General features: G+C 42.1%; 1 protein-coding gene across 3 annotated transcripts in view; it reads right to left on the bottom strand.

The window, feature by feature from the left end:
- Positions 1 to 14,454, bottom strand: part of mta2 (metastasis associated 1 family, member 2) — a 44,621-nt gene that overhangs the window by 10,343 nt on the left and 19,824 nt on the right. For all 3 annotated transcript variants that reach the window (XM_039823550.1, XM_039823552.1, XM_039823551.1), the window contains exons 3-8: positions 14,152 to 14,245; positions 3,526 to 3,643; positions 2,442 to 2,505; positions 1,852 to 1,969; positions 843 to 945; positions 131 to 230 (exon numbers count right to left, since the gene is read on the bottom strand). In XM_039823550.1, the coding sequence (XP_039679484.1) occupies positions 131 to 230; positions 843 to 945; positions 1,852 to 1,969; positions 2,442 to 2,505; positions 3,526 to 3,643; positions 14,152 to 14,245 (597 nt within the window). The remainder of the gene's footprint in view (positions 1 to 130; positions 231 to 842; positions 946 to 1,851; positions 1,970 to 2,441; positions 2,506 to 3,525; positions 3,644 to 14,151; positions 14,246 to 14,454) is intronic.

The raw sequence follows: 14,454 nt of genomic DNA, 5'->3' as shown, positions 1-14,454 counted from the left end.
GCGTCGGTTAATATTGTACTTGCAATAAAATTTGTGATTAACGAAATTCTGTACAGCCAAATAACAAGTGGCTTAGGGTCCCTGGAGTCCTTGGCAGATCAGACACCCACACACCCACACCCAGTCTCACCAGTGTGATGTCTCTGGAGGCAGCAGCTGCACTCATATGGAGGCTGGGCTGGCGGATGGAGCTGCTGCAGTCCAGGGCCCGAGCAAAGGTCCCCACAGCTCTGAAAAAATAAATAAATACATAGTCGTTACATACTATCACTGATCTGTCTGTTCTACATTTGCATTAGGCAAGTATTAGTACCGTTCATTAAACGAACACTAGAGGGAGTGTTTGGCTCACGGAACAATTTATGGGCAGCAGGGCGATTCCCTCCAAAAGCAAACTTAACTATAGATTTCCTTTAAAAACACACAGCTGTACCTCCAGACACTAGTGTAGTATCATCATTCCATTTCTAATCCACAGTGTTAAATGCATATTTGTATGCATTTTTGGCATATTTTATACAAAATGTGTATATACCCTGAATTGAAAACAATACCTCCGATATGCCCAGAGGAGACGTCTGCATGACATCAGCCACTGATATGCTGCTGACCTCAGTCTCATAACATTACACTACAATTTTAAGCTCCTGCAAACAACGGATGTTACATGTATCAGGCAGGAAAAACAATATTTATTTTCCCATGAGATTATCAAATTTGATGCCAATTCACACATTTCCTCTAGAAAAGCTGTCCTATGGCTGGCAGAGTCAGAAATCGTCATGGCAACAGGATTTGGTGAGGATGATGCAACTGAGTGACAGATGGCAGGGGAGTGTTACCTCGCCACCACCAGGAACTGGTCAATCTGAGGGTCTTTGAGCTGGTTGTTGGGGTCCCACACCTTGGTCTCCAGCTTCTCCTGGATCCGGTTGTCTGATTCACCTGAGACGGGGAGGAACCGGGTTCAACTCAGGAAGGGGAACTTTCACTAGGGTTGAGTATTGTTTGGATTTTTTCCGATACTTAAACCTAAACAGACTTTTAAAAAGATAAAAATAAATAAATAAATAATAATAATAAAAAGCATAAAACGACAGTCAGCAACATTTGAAAACGGCTTGTTCATTGCTTAGGCCATATGGTCAAAATTAAAGGATTTAAAAAAATGTATAACTTATAACTAGGGTTGGGTACCGAGACCCGGTGCTAATACGGCACTGCTGCCTTAACTACCGGACCGAATAGCAACGCAGATTTTGGTGCCACCGATATGCCTGTGCTGCTCTCTGGTGCTCCGAAACGGACGTTAGAGGAAACAGAAACATCGCCGCATGTCAGGCTACTTAACACTTGACAGCAGCTAACGTTAGCATTTTAACCGTTTAATCTAGCTGCTAGCTAACGGTAGGCTGACAGCTAAACGGTGTAAAGTGTGACTGTATTTCACTGGAGAGGATCCAACAGCGGGACGTTAAGCAGTGTGCAGCTGCCGTTGTTGGAGAAACAACACAGACTGTGCGTTCACTTGAAACTGGTAGCCTCGCGGTGCATTCAAAGTTATTGTAAAATACCCTTTTCCCATCTGGTGGTTGTTTTTGTCGTTCAAATAGAAATTTACTAGTGAAATACGTTATTGTTATAAGTTATAGTTATTACTATATTATTAAATAATTTAATTTTGACCATATGGCCTTAGCAATAAACGAGCAGTTCTTTAATGTCGCTGACTGTTGTTTAGTACCCTTCTTTTTTTCTTTTTTCTTTTTTTACTTTCTTAAAAATTATCGGTACAGGCATTCAGGAAACATGCATTTGCCTGGTATCTCCAACTTTAAAAGTGCTGCTCACCCTCAGCTAGCTTGTCGGGGATCTCCGCCTGGTACTTAGAGCCCACGCGGATCTCACCCTGGTCCGCCAGTAGGGTCTTCTGGACAGGGTCGAACACCAACGAGTAGAAGAAACAGTCCTGGAAAGAAGACAGAAAAAGATTCCAGCTTCTTGCAAAATGCACTTTGTTCCAACAATTCATTCACTGCATCTTTCTTTTTGTAATGTGAAAAAAAAAAAAAAAAAAAAAAAAAAAAAAATCAAGAATAAATAATAATAATGTATACTTTATTAATCCTGCAAGGGGAAATTACAGTTTTTTCACTCTGTTGTTATTACACACATTACACACAGGCATGAATTACGCACACATGCTCAGTACCTATACATGCACTAATTGAGCACGGCCCCGAGCAGTTAGGGGTTTGGTGCCTTGCTCAAGAGCACCTTAGCAGTGCCCAGGAGGTGACCTGGCACCTCTCCAGCTACCATCCGCCACCATACTTTGGTCCGTATGGGGACTTGACCAGCAACCCCCCCGGTTCCCAGCCCAACTCCCTACTGACTGCCAAAGTAATGCGCCGATGATAAATGAACAGACGATGTCTTACCTCTTTCTCAAGGTAGCCGGCCAAGACGTCTGTTTCATTGAGGAGGGTGACGTTACATTTCCCCCTGGGGAGACAGAAAGGAGCACGTCTAAGACAAAGATGTACAGATTCTCTACAGCCTCAAAAGGAAAAAAATAAAGGTTTGATACAAAGACATGCAATACTATAACATCACAGCCAATTAGAATACAAAACTCATTGCCACAATATCATGATAGCTTACTGTATAAATATTTAGAAATAAAGTTAACTTGCTGGAAACCAATACAATTACTGTTCAGAGGCAAATGTTAGTGGTGCTCATCCTTGCATTTCCAAAACATTTTTTAAAACTTTAATAAAAAAGTTGAGATGTGTAACGAGTTAATACCTGTGGCATCCAGTGCTGCTCAATACACTGTTGTTTGTGACTGTTTTGGAGACTGCCAGTGTTCAGTCAGATTTCAATTAAACTACTACGTCAATTTGCATAATTTTGTTTTTAAAATTTATATATTTGTGTTTTCCCCCCTTCAAATATTTTCATTAGGAGGATTTGACACACATCTAATTTTTTTTCTTATTAATAAGGTGGATGCATGTTTTTTATTTTTTTATTTAAAAAAAATAAATCTTACAATCCAAACCTTGATTCTGAGAGAATCTCAATAATCCGAGTGCGCTGCTCAGGAAGTGCCCACAGTGCAAGAACATATCATATAACCTGATCATGAATATGAAAATAATAATAATGTAAATACTATGGCCATCTGTTGCTGCTGCAGCTGCTGTTGGTGTAAGGTAACAGTGGTGATAGGATTAGAAGGTGACAGAGTCCAATATGTGGTGTGCCCACTGTCACTATACCGGAGTATCACTTGAAAATTCATTCATCAACAGCTGAAGGGGATGTGCAACAACACTTTCTGAAAAGGAACTCAAATGGGGATGGCCTGTTCAGGGACAGGAAACATCACTGCCTAACAGCTGAGAACGGCTGCAGCAAAGAGCATTTACTCAGCTAATCAGTCTCAACTGTGCATGGCGGGAGTCTGGATTCAAACTCAACTGCGGCTGTCAGTCACTCCTGTTAGCAAACACGTACCGTATGTGAGTAGCAGGTAGAGATTCAAACTGTCGAGACAGGAAGAGCTCTCTGTGTTTGAGCTGGTGTTTCTGTTGTTCAGACGGCGTCGGCTGCTTCGACTCCTCCTCAAATTCTCCTACAAGACAAACACATCAGCACGGTTTTTCTACTGACATGACAAACATCATACACTGTCTCAAACTGAAAGAGGACGTACAGGATTCCAATTCATCCTGCTGGCTTAGAGGTCTAAAACACTGACCTGCGAACTTTGGAGTCAGGGTAAAAAGAAGAAGAAAAACCATTGATCTGTTGTCTGCTGTTTGTCCATTGACAGGAGGTTGAATGAATGTATCAAGCAATCCCATGCCTTGGTAAATCCCCACAGTATCATATGGCGTTTTTCCATTACATGGTACCTAGGATTATGGAAAAAAAAAAAAAAAAAAGTCCCTGGTACCTGCCAACAGGTACTTTTTTTCATATCACCTCCGTCGAGGTTCCAAGCGAGCTGAGGCGATACCAAAAGGTGATGTGAAAGCCTGCAGACTACTGATTGGTCGGAGAGAATCGTCACTAATCACTGCGTCATCATTGTTAGCGACAGACGGGGGTGTCATGAACAAACCCTGCCATTTTTAAATAGTTTAGCCCATCAGTGTTTTTTTTTTGCTGCCTCCAGCTTCTTTTGAAACAAAATTTGTTTCAAAAGATCGCTATGATGACCAACCATGCTCACATCACGCAATAGGCAGTACTAAATCTGCAATGGAAAATGGAGGACGGGGCACCGCAGCCGAGTCGAGCTGGTACTAGCAGTGAGTAATGGTGCGTTCTTTTTGTCTTGTAATCGCGACTAGTAGCTCGAGCGTGACGTCACATCCGTGTCGAAAAACGAATAACCGTGGGTTGTTGCATTCTTTTTGTCACACAATATTACGAGTCGGAGAAAAGATGGATTTTTGTAACATTTTTAGTAACATTTAGGATTCTATTCACCTAGTTATTGACATATTACACATATATTTCACAGTTTGATACATGAAAATTACGTTTTGATTAACGTTAACGTTAGGCTACTGCTCTGCTTTCTGCTCAAGGCTTAAAGCCATTGATGTCATATAGCAACCAAGCGTCTCTAGCCAATTTCAGCTGCACAAGCTACAAAATAACTAATCAGGCGGTATTTAACTCCTAATAAGACTGTAGCGACATGCCTATAGGTAGCAGTATACAGCGCTATGTTTAACTCCTAATAAGACTGTAGAGACATGCCTATAGGTAGCAGTATACAGCACTATGTTTAACTCCTAATAAGACTGTAGAGACATGCCTATAGGTAGCAGTATACAGCACTATGTTTAACTCCTAATAAGACTGTAGCGACATGCCTATAGGTAGCAGTATACAGCGCTATGTTTAACTCCTAATAAGACTGTAGAGACATGCCTATAGGTAGCAGTATACAGCGCTATGTTTAACTCCTAATAAGACTGTAGAGACATGCCTATAGGTAGCAGTATACAGCGCTATGTTTAACTCCAATAAGACTGTAGAGACATGCCTATAGGTAGCAGTATATAGCGCTATGTTTAACTCCTAATAAGACTGTAGCGACATGCCTATAGGTAGCAGTATACAGTGCTATGTTTAACTCCTAATAAGACTGTAGCGACATGCCTATAGGTAGCAGTATACAGCGCTATGTTTAACTCCTAATAAGACTGTAGAGACATGCCTATAGGTAGCGGCGTATACAGCGCTATGTTTAACTCCTAATAATAGACTGTAGGGACATGCCTATAGGTAGCAGTATACAGCGCTATGTTTAACCTCTAATAAGACTGTAGGGACATGCCTATAGGTAGCAGTATAACGGCGCCATGTTTAACTCCTAATAAGACTGTAGGATAGATATTATAGTAACAGTATACAGCGCTATGTTTAACTCCTAATAAGACTGTGCAGAGATGCCTATAGGTAGCAGTATACACGCTATGTTTAACTCCTAATAAGACTGTAGGGACATGCCTATAGGTAGCAGTATACCGGCGCTATGTTTAACTCCTAATAAGACTGTAGCGACATGCCTATAGGTAGCAGTATACAGCGTATGTTTAACTCCTAATAAGACTGTAGAGACATGCCTATAGGTAGCAGTATACAGCGCTATGTTTAACTCCTAATAAGACTGTAGAGACATGCCTATAGGTAGGCAGTTATACAGCGTTTAACCCTAATAAAGATACCTAATACGTAATCTAATATTGCGACATGCCTATAGGTAGCAGTATACAGCGCTATGTTTAACTCCTAATAAGACTGTAGAGACATGCCTATAGGTAGCAGTATACAGCGCTATGTTTAACTCCTAATAAGACTGTAGAGACATGCCTATAGGTAGCAGTATACAGCCTATGTTTAACTCCTAATAAGACTGTAGAGACATGCCTATAGGTAGCAGTATACGCGCTATGTTTAACTCCTAATAAGACTGTAGAGACATGCCTATAGGTAGCAGTATACAGCGCTATGTTTAACTCCTAATAAGACTGTAGCGACATGCCTATAGGTAGCAGTATACAGCGCTATGTTTAACTCCTAATAAGACTGTAGCGACATGCCTATAGGTAGCAGTATACAGCGCTGTGTACGACTTCTTCATTTGGCTACAATAAAGACAAAAGTGCTTAAAATTGTAGATAACCACAATGTTTACTACGTGTGATGCACGACGTAGCCATCTTTGAAAGTGAGATCGGGGTCCTCTGAGTTCAGACAACTTGACGAGTTGTAAATACGACCACGGGGGCGTTCTTTTTGCAACTTCCGGGTCGTAACTCCGGAAAACAACTCGTAAAACGACTTCGGTGGACAAAAAGAACGCACCATAAGCGCCAATAGAGTGGCCCCCTGGTGGCCCTGAGGAGCTTTGTAGGTCACAGTAGTCACTACTGTCAAGGTTCTGCTCTGCTGATTTTTGGAATGAAATGTGGATCCTGTCACCGTTTTGTTTAGTTCGCCATTCATCTCTTTTGCGCTCTTTTCACTTCCTCTTTCTGTCTCTCACAGACATGATGGTCCCATGTCATACCTTTATCTTTCAGTGTGTGAACTGATAGGGTGTGATAAGGTCCAAGAGTTATCAATGAATTGTTGAGAGTTGTGAGCCTTCCTTTACCGGATATTACCAGATATATTCAGACCATAAACAGCCGTGTTACAGAAACACATGGGGCTGTGTAAGGAAGGGGGTGTCAGTTGCAGGTGAGACAACAAAATATGATCTGTGAAGTCCAGTTTGAGAAAATAGATACATTATTTTGGAGGCTTCCAAGAATTCTCAAAAACACTATGAGCTGGGATTTTACAACTCTCTTATCAACCATTATAAGACTTGTGTGTTTTCACAGTGATGAACAGAAAAAAAAACGATGCCGAGACACATTTTGCTGTCATTTCTGGTAGTGCTGTTACAGCTGTGAACGCAACAGTGCCGTGTGTGCACAGTTTAGGCTCTTTGTTGGTGAATAAATGCTACAACTTCAAGACCCAAGCCAAGTTCCTGTGTGTTGCTGCCACCTGCTAAGGGGGTTAGCCCCTTAGTTAGCAACAACTTCAGCTTAGGCTCACGTGGACTGACCTTTAAGGTGGACCAACTATTCTCATTTGGTTGTCGTTTTTTGTTTGTTTTTTTCCACATTCCAGTTACGATGTCTGATTTCTTAAAGTGATGGTTCGGAGTAGTTTCACCCTAGGGTCCTTTGCACCATGACCTCGAGCCAAACACCCCCCCAGAAGCTTTTTTCACCTGGGTCGAACATTGGGAGAGTTAGCGTAGAGTAGCGTTATCAGCTGAATAGCTTAGCGCAGAGGCTAATGGATCCGAAGTGTCTCTTAACATTACCCAACTAATAATGCCCGAAATGATACCAAACGTCTACACTAGTACAAATAGGTTATGCTCTCATAAAACGATGGATTGTAAAGTTTGTTAGTACACCAGAAGTTTATGAACACTTGCCTGCTCTCTTCTGCTCTCTGCTCTCTGCTGCTGCTGCTGTTACTACCGGGCAGTAAGAGTGCTTAGGGACATCTATAAATTACTACACCGAAAAGAGATGCAACAAAAATATTTATTAATTTAATGATTAAATAAGGTAATGTCTCCAAACTTACCTCAATTATTACTTGTCTCCTGCTAGTTATACTACAGCACTTTTTTAAAAAATAAGTTAAACTAAAAATATTTTTGTTGCATCTCTTTTCGGTGTAGTAATTTGTAGGTATCCTAAGCACTCGTCTCACGCAGCAACAACAGCAACAGAAAGCAGAAGCCAGCAGGCAAGTGTTATTTACATAAACTTCTGGTGTACCCAAACTTTCCAATCCATCGTTTTATGAGTGCATAACCTATATATACTAGTGTAGACCTTTGGTATCATTTTGGGCGTAATTGGGGTAATGTTGAAGATACGCACGATCCATTAGCCTCTACGCTAAGCTATTCAGCGACTTACTGCACGCTAATTTAGACCCCAATGTTAGGACTCGGTGAAAGCGGGGGATGTTTGGCTCGGAGGTCATGGATGCAAAGGACCCAAAACTAAATTCGAACCATCACTTTAAGAATTAAAAAATTAATTCATTTCATTACATTATCCTTATCAGTGGCACAAAATGGTCTTAAAATGAAAATATATAGTCCAACAAAAGTAGTAATCGTTATAGGCCTTGTGACAATCATTTTATTCTCTGTCAAGAATTGTTTTGGATGGGCAATATGGCAATATATTGCGTAAGATGACATCAATGTGTCAGCCGTTTAAAGATTCATTTTGACTTGAATAGGTAAGCTGCCTTTTTGCCAAGCAGTCCTGTTGTCTGATTGAAAATGATCTTATACCTCAGGCTGCTATGTTTATAGACATACTATCATGTAATGACCTTTTACTGTTTCAGTCCTCTGAGTTAATATCTTACTTTGCTTTTATTACACTTGCTTTCTATTGCAGCAGTTAATATTTTGTTAATCCTCTGTAAAGCCCTTTATAAGAGATTAAAGGTTAGAGAAAAATGGTCCCGTTTGCTCAATGGTACGATTTCTTGAATTAAGACCTCTATAAGAAATGTAAGAATTTAAAATGTGTACTTTATCTCTGCCATCCACTACAATGCACAGACCATCAGACACCGTTATTAATGGACTTACTGTAAAACAATGTGATAGTTTCACATGACAAAACCCATGTGACACCCATATTTCCTGCCAGTAGGATACATGAAAAAATGAAGCCATAGGCGGCTATGTGTGTGTTTAAGTGCGTGTGTGTTGGTGTGTGTGTGTGTAGCCACTAGATTGCGCATTCCTAATTTCAGGCGGGTGAGTAATTTGTTGCAAGCTGGAGGGGAGGGACTATATCGCTCCATCTCCGTGGACTCCGCCCCTGCACTCAGCCACAGGAAACCCTGTCAGCGAGGGGCAAGGGAGGGGGGACACCGAGAGAGATAGTGAGCGAGAGGGACGGTACTTTAAGCCACACCCCTTTTCTGTTAACCTCTCAACCCCCCTCCCCCCTCCTCCTCGTGTCCGGCTAGTCCCTGCCAGACAAAGTAGGAAACCCTGTGTACCAAACCTGAGGCGCCCATCCCCCCCAACATGTATCCCCAACTCCCTTCACACACACACACACACACACACACACACACACACACACACACACACACACACACACACACACACACACACACACACACACACACACACACACACACACACACACACACACACACACACACACACACACACACAGATAAACAAAAGAAGAGACAGGCACCTAAAGTGCACACAGCATAACAGTAACACACACACACACACACACTTTCTTCGCTCTGACAAAGACACAAGGCAAGTCAAAATTAACCCGTTTGGTGCTGTGGCCCTCGGAGACAGATCAAGGGCCTTTTGTTCTGCACAAAGAAATGATGTGTGTGTGTGTGTGTGTGTGTGTGTGTGTGTGTGTGTGTGTGTAGTGGTATTGTGTGTAAAAAGGAGGAAGAGGAGGGGAGCAGTGATGGAAAAGTGAGGCAGATAAAGCAAGGCTTAGTACAAATGAGCAGCAGCAGAGAGAAGGAGCTGGTACACTTCTTCATCACTGTCACAGGATCACAATGGGCCAAACCACACAAGAGCATGCTCCGTTAGACACAGTCGCATACATCCCTTTGGGTCAATGACAACGGTTGTATGGACTTTGAAACGATATTAACAAAACTATATTTCAGTTTTTCCTCAAGTTTGGTTGATAAGTTACTTATTGCAGCTTGGGAGTCAGAAAGTTTGCTGACTTCAGACCGCCTTGACATCCTGTCAGATCAGCACAGGTAGGTTAGATGACTAGAGCTGTCACATTTCACAGGAGGCGTGTGAGCACGGTTTCTATGGGAACGCAGCCGCCGAGGCTTTCGTCCCTGTTTGTCACTCGGGGAGAAAATACTGTACTCGCGCTGTTTATTTAGTTGTCCTGACTTTGCGAAAGATTGACGTCCTGTCACTGTTCCAGTTGCATCTCCTCAAAGTGGAGAAAGAGAGCGGCCGGCTGTTTGAGTTCAGTTGAGCGGACAACTCCGCAGACTCGTATAATTGCCACTTCATGACATTTCATAAAATTCTGAAGAAGCGGCGGCAATAATTCTGTCTCTGTGATCACTAATTTTAAATGTCAATATAAAGGTCTACTGGAGCGACGATGAGATTCAGGAACTTCGGTCGGCAGGGGCCGACGGCGAAAACATCAGGAGGAACGGCCCAGGACTCTGTGGTTTCTGACCAAATTACGAACGGGCTCGTCATGTCCTGTCTGCTGCACGCTCTGCCGGTGACGACGCGTCGTACAATCTCCTGTTGTGTTAAAGGGAAACTTCGGACTACGTTGGGTCCTGATTCATCGGACACTGTCCAGAGTTTATATGTAAGAAAACAGCTTATGTGACATCACCTTTTTCCAACAGAGCCCGCCCACTTCAACCCAGTGAAACGTTGAGTATTGCACACAAAACAAATTCCTAAAGTGAAATAACCAAACTTTTAAATTTTGGCAAAATATGTTGTGTCCATGTAGAACTCCTCACCTATAGTAAAAAGCTTGAGAGGTTAAAGGCCCTGAAAATCAGCTAACGCCTCCGTTTTTCAATCTGGACTTTGTTGATCCTATTTAATGTCTCATCTGTACCTTTTTTTTTTTTCCTTCTCTTGGCGCGTGTGCGTGTGTGTGTGTGTGTGTGTTAACAGTGGTTTAATAGGGTTTGAGTAAGAAACTGCTGTAAGGAGGAATCATTTTGTGTAGCTTGAGTGTTTAGAAACTGGTAAAGGGGTAGTTGTGTGTAATATCCTTTGAAGAAATATTGCAGTTTGAATAGTGTGATTTGTGTTAGGTTTTTTTTTGTTATTCAATCTAAACGGCTAAATATTATTTGTACATTTAAGTCATCGTTCAGTAAACAATACCTTTTTTGTTAAAGAGTTGTCTGGGGTAAGTTATTCCAATACAGCACAATAGATTTGCAGGTTAAAAGTAGGGTGGTATATGACTTATCCAAAATAGGTCAACCTTCGTGGTAGCTACCTTTAAAGAAATGAACCCAAACACCTCATCATTCCAGTTTGAAGTTACTTATTGCAGCTTGGGCATTGCACTTGACAATGCAAGCTTGTTAAGTCAAATATTCTATATGGCTTTAATAGAAAAAAAATGTTGACATCGTGATGCATCAAGATATCGAATCGAAGACATGATAATCGTAATCGAAAGTTCAGTGAAGTTTCCCACCTCTAGCGCCCGCTCCACCAACCGAGCTATTCGGGCTAGGGTTGTGCCGATGGACGATATCTTCGTCCATCGTGATGGTTGACTGGCATCAGGATGGAGAGCCACCATCGTGATGCCATGCCTCCCACCCTGTCAGACAAACGCTAATCCTAGTGGACGGGAAATTGACAACTGCGTCGGTCTTAAACTAGCAACAAGCTACGTGCAACTTATTTGTAGTGATACAGTCTCTCTCTCTCCCTGTCAGTATAGTAGCTCGCTCTACCTGGACTAGTAACGTATCAGCTAGCGGTAACCATGCTCTGCGCCTCGGCTTGGACACAGCTGTCTCGAGCGAGAGAGAAAAAAGCGTTAACGTGGAACGCTATCACACTTTCCTTTATCCCCTCATTGGACTAACTTTGTGGATACTACTGTGTGCATGCATGAATAAGTAAGTCTGATGACGATGTTATGTAGGATTTATGAATGTACGTTAGCAACAGTAGGCTAATTCACAAGGGTGCTATTTAATGTGTGAGCTAATACTGCGCATCTGTTCAATGTGCAGTTATGTTTCTGTTTATTGAATGCGTTATTCAGTGCTAATATAATCGAGAATGTAGTTTAAACTCAGTAATGGTATATTAGGTTATTACTGTCGCTCTGTTGAAGGCAAACGTTCCACTTTCCTGTCGTTAAGCAGATCACGGACATCTGATTGAGTCTAGACTTTACGGCACTGTAGTTAAGTGAAAGTAGGTCAAGTTGTTATTTACTGCCCCTACCAGCATTTAATACGGTCTATTTACAGAGGGCATTTAAATGTATGTCAGATTGTTTCTATGTTAAATTGATGGTTCGGAGTAATTTCACCCTAGGGTCCTTTGCACCATGACCTCGAGCCAAAAAGTTTGATTGGAAAGTTTGTAAGTACACCAGAAGTTTATGAACACTTGCCTGCTCTCTTCTGCTAGCTGCTGCTACCTGCAGTAAGCCGAGTGCTTAGGGCCGTCTACAAATTACAACACCGAAAAGAGATACAACAAAAATACTAAAATTAATTTAACTTTTTTTTTTTTAAAGTAAGTGCTGTAGTATAACTAGCAGGAGACAAGTTATATTTGAGGTAAGTTGGGAGACATTACCTTATTTAATCATTAAATTAATAAATATTTTAGTTGTAACTCTTCGGTGTAGTAATCTGAAGACAGCCCTAAGCACTCGTCTAACTGCAGGTAGCAGCAGCAACAGAGAGCAGAAGAGAGCAGGCAAGTGTTCATAAACTTCTGGTGTACTTACAAACTTTCCAATCCATCGTTTTATGAGTACATACCTATTTGTACTAGTGTAGAAGTTTGGTATCATTTCGGCCATTATTAGTGGGGTCATTTATGAGATACATCACTGGATCCATTAGCCCTGCGCTAAGCTATTCAGCTGATAACGCTAGGCTAACTCTACCAATGTTCGACCCAGGTGTTTGGCTCGAGGTTATGGTGCAAAAGACCCTAGGGTGAAATTACTCCGAACCATCATTTTAATTGTTAGCCCATAGTAGTAGAAACAAATATTTATGTAAAAAAGATCACTGTATCACCTATATAATCTAATTAGACAAAGCCATGTTTGGAAAGCAGACGGCTCGGCCTCTTTCAATGAATAAAACGTTTAAAAGAGCCCATGGTGCCAGCAGACACAACAACACATAATGGAATTACCAGCGTTGTATTTAGTCACATATTAGAATTGTCCACACATGACCAGTGAACAAACACGTAGCATCTGTTTGTGGTGCTGAGTACAATCACAATAAAAGCAGGAGTAATGCATCCATTTTGAGGTGTGTGTGTGTGTGTGTGTGTGTGTGTCTTTGTCTGGAGCACTGCAGCCCAGGAGGAGGGAGGGGGAGCTGGCGTTGGTGTCGGGGTGGGGGTAATGAGTGGATGTGATCAGGCTTCAGTAGTCTGCATCCCATTAGCACCACCCCACTACCTCCAACACCCCCCCCCCCCACACACACACACACACCCCAACCTTCTTGGCTTTCTGATCTCACACACAAGACTGAGACAGGTCTCATAGGCTGGTTTAGGCCGGGGTAGAGGGGGGCGGCGCAGACACCACATACTGAGACGATACTACTAAAGAATTATAGTTAGACATCATTATTATGTCCTGGGTGCTTTTCCGGGGTTTAAGAAGGGGAGAGATATGTGGGATTTTTCCCCTTTATCCCCGTCTCTGTTGAATTACCCCCCCAAAGTGATCAATGCTTCTTCACCAACAGAACTTAAATTATATACCTAAAACAGAAGTATGGTAAACCAAGTACAGCGCTGTAACGTGAACAGTCTATATTGTCATAGAACGATCAAATTAGAGCAGCAGTTGCTGGTTGTATTTAGCTGCTACAGAGCTCCGGGACACCGCTACCAGCGGCAGTTGTTTAGCCGCCGATAGGTGACTGTGAGCCAGCTACAGGCACAGCTTGCAGCAAATACTCGAATCACAATAAATATTGATTCATGTAAAATTATTGTAACCACAACTCAACATGTTTTGAATGAACAAATAAATACAGCTGTCCCGTTAACTGTTATTTTTCTAAACTAGGATTCAGCACTGAACCTTACACAAAAGTGACGGGCTTACTTTAACCCCAGAAGCAGGCCTTAGTGAAATTTACAACATGAGCTGAAGAGGTGCTTTGAGGCTTTATGTGAAACACAATGGGGAACAGGTTCATTAAAGGCAGCGAGCCATGTCATACCTGCTCTCACGCTGTAGAAAACAAGAGCCGAGATAAGGTTTGGGCTCCGTGGATGCTACCTACTTGCATTGCTGTCAGCCAGGGTGTTGAGGTTTCCTGAGATGTCTCGCCTCCTAAACAGACACACCACCTTCGCCTCCACGTTCCCATTGGCTGTCTGTAAATGGAGAGTCAGTGGTTACAAGTTGCCTTTATCATAAAGAAATGGTATAACTACCGGTGACATAACTCCTGTCAAAAGGTCTGAGCCTTGGCAGCTACCACCCATTTCTCTGTGTCTCCGGCGATATTGACATGGTTCCATTCACTGCTAATGCTAAAGGTTAATCAGAGGCACAAACTAGTGCTCCGTATCATTTACATTTG

The sequence above is a fragment of the Perca fluviatilis genome, chromosome 14 (assembly GCF_010015445.1).
Source record: "Perca fluviatilis chromosome 14, GENO_Pfluv_1.0, whole genome shotgun sequence".
In the NCBI taxonomy this organism is placed as follows: Eukaryota; Metazoa; Chordata; class Actinopteri; order Perciformes; family Percidae; genus Perca; species Perca fluviatilis.
The sequence above is the reverse complement of the archived record's forward strand: the minus strand, read 5'-3'. Positions and strand labels throughout refer to the sequence as shown.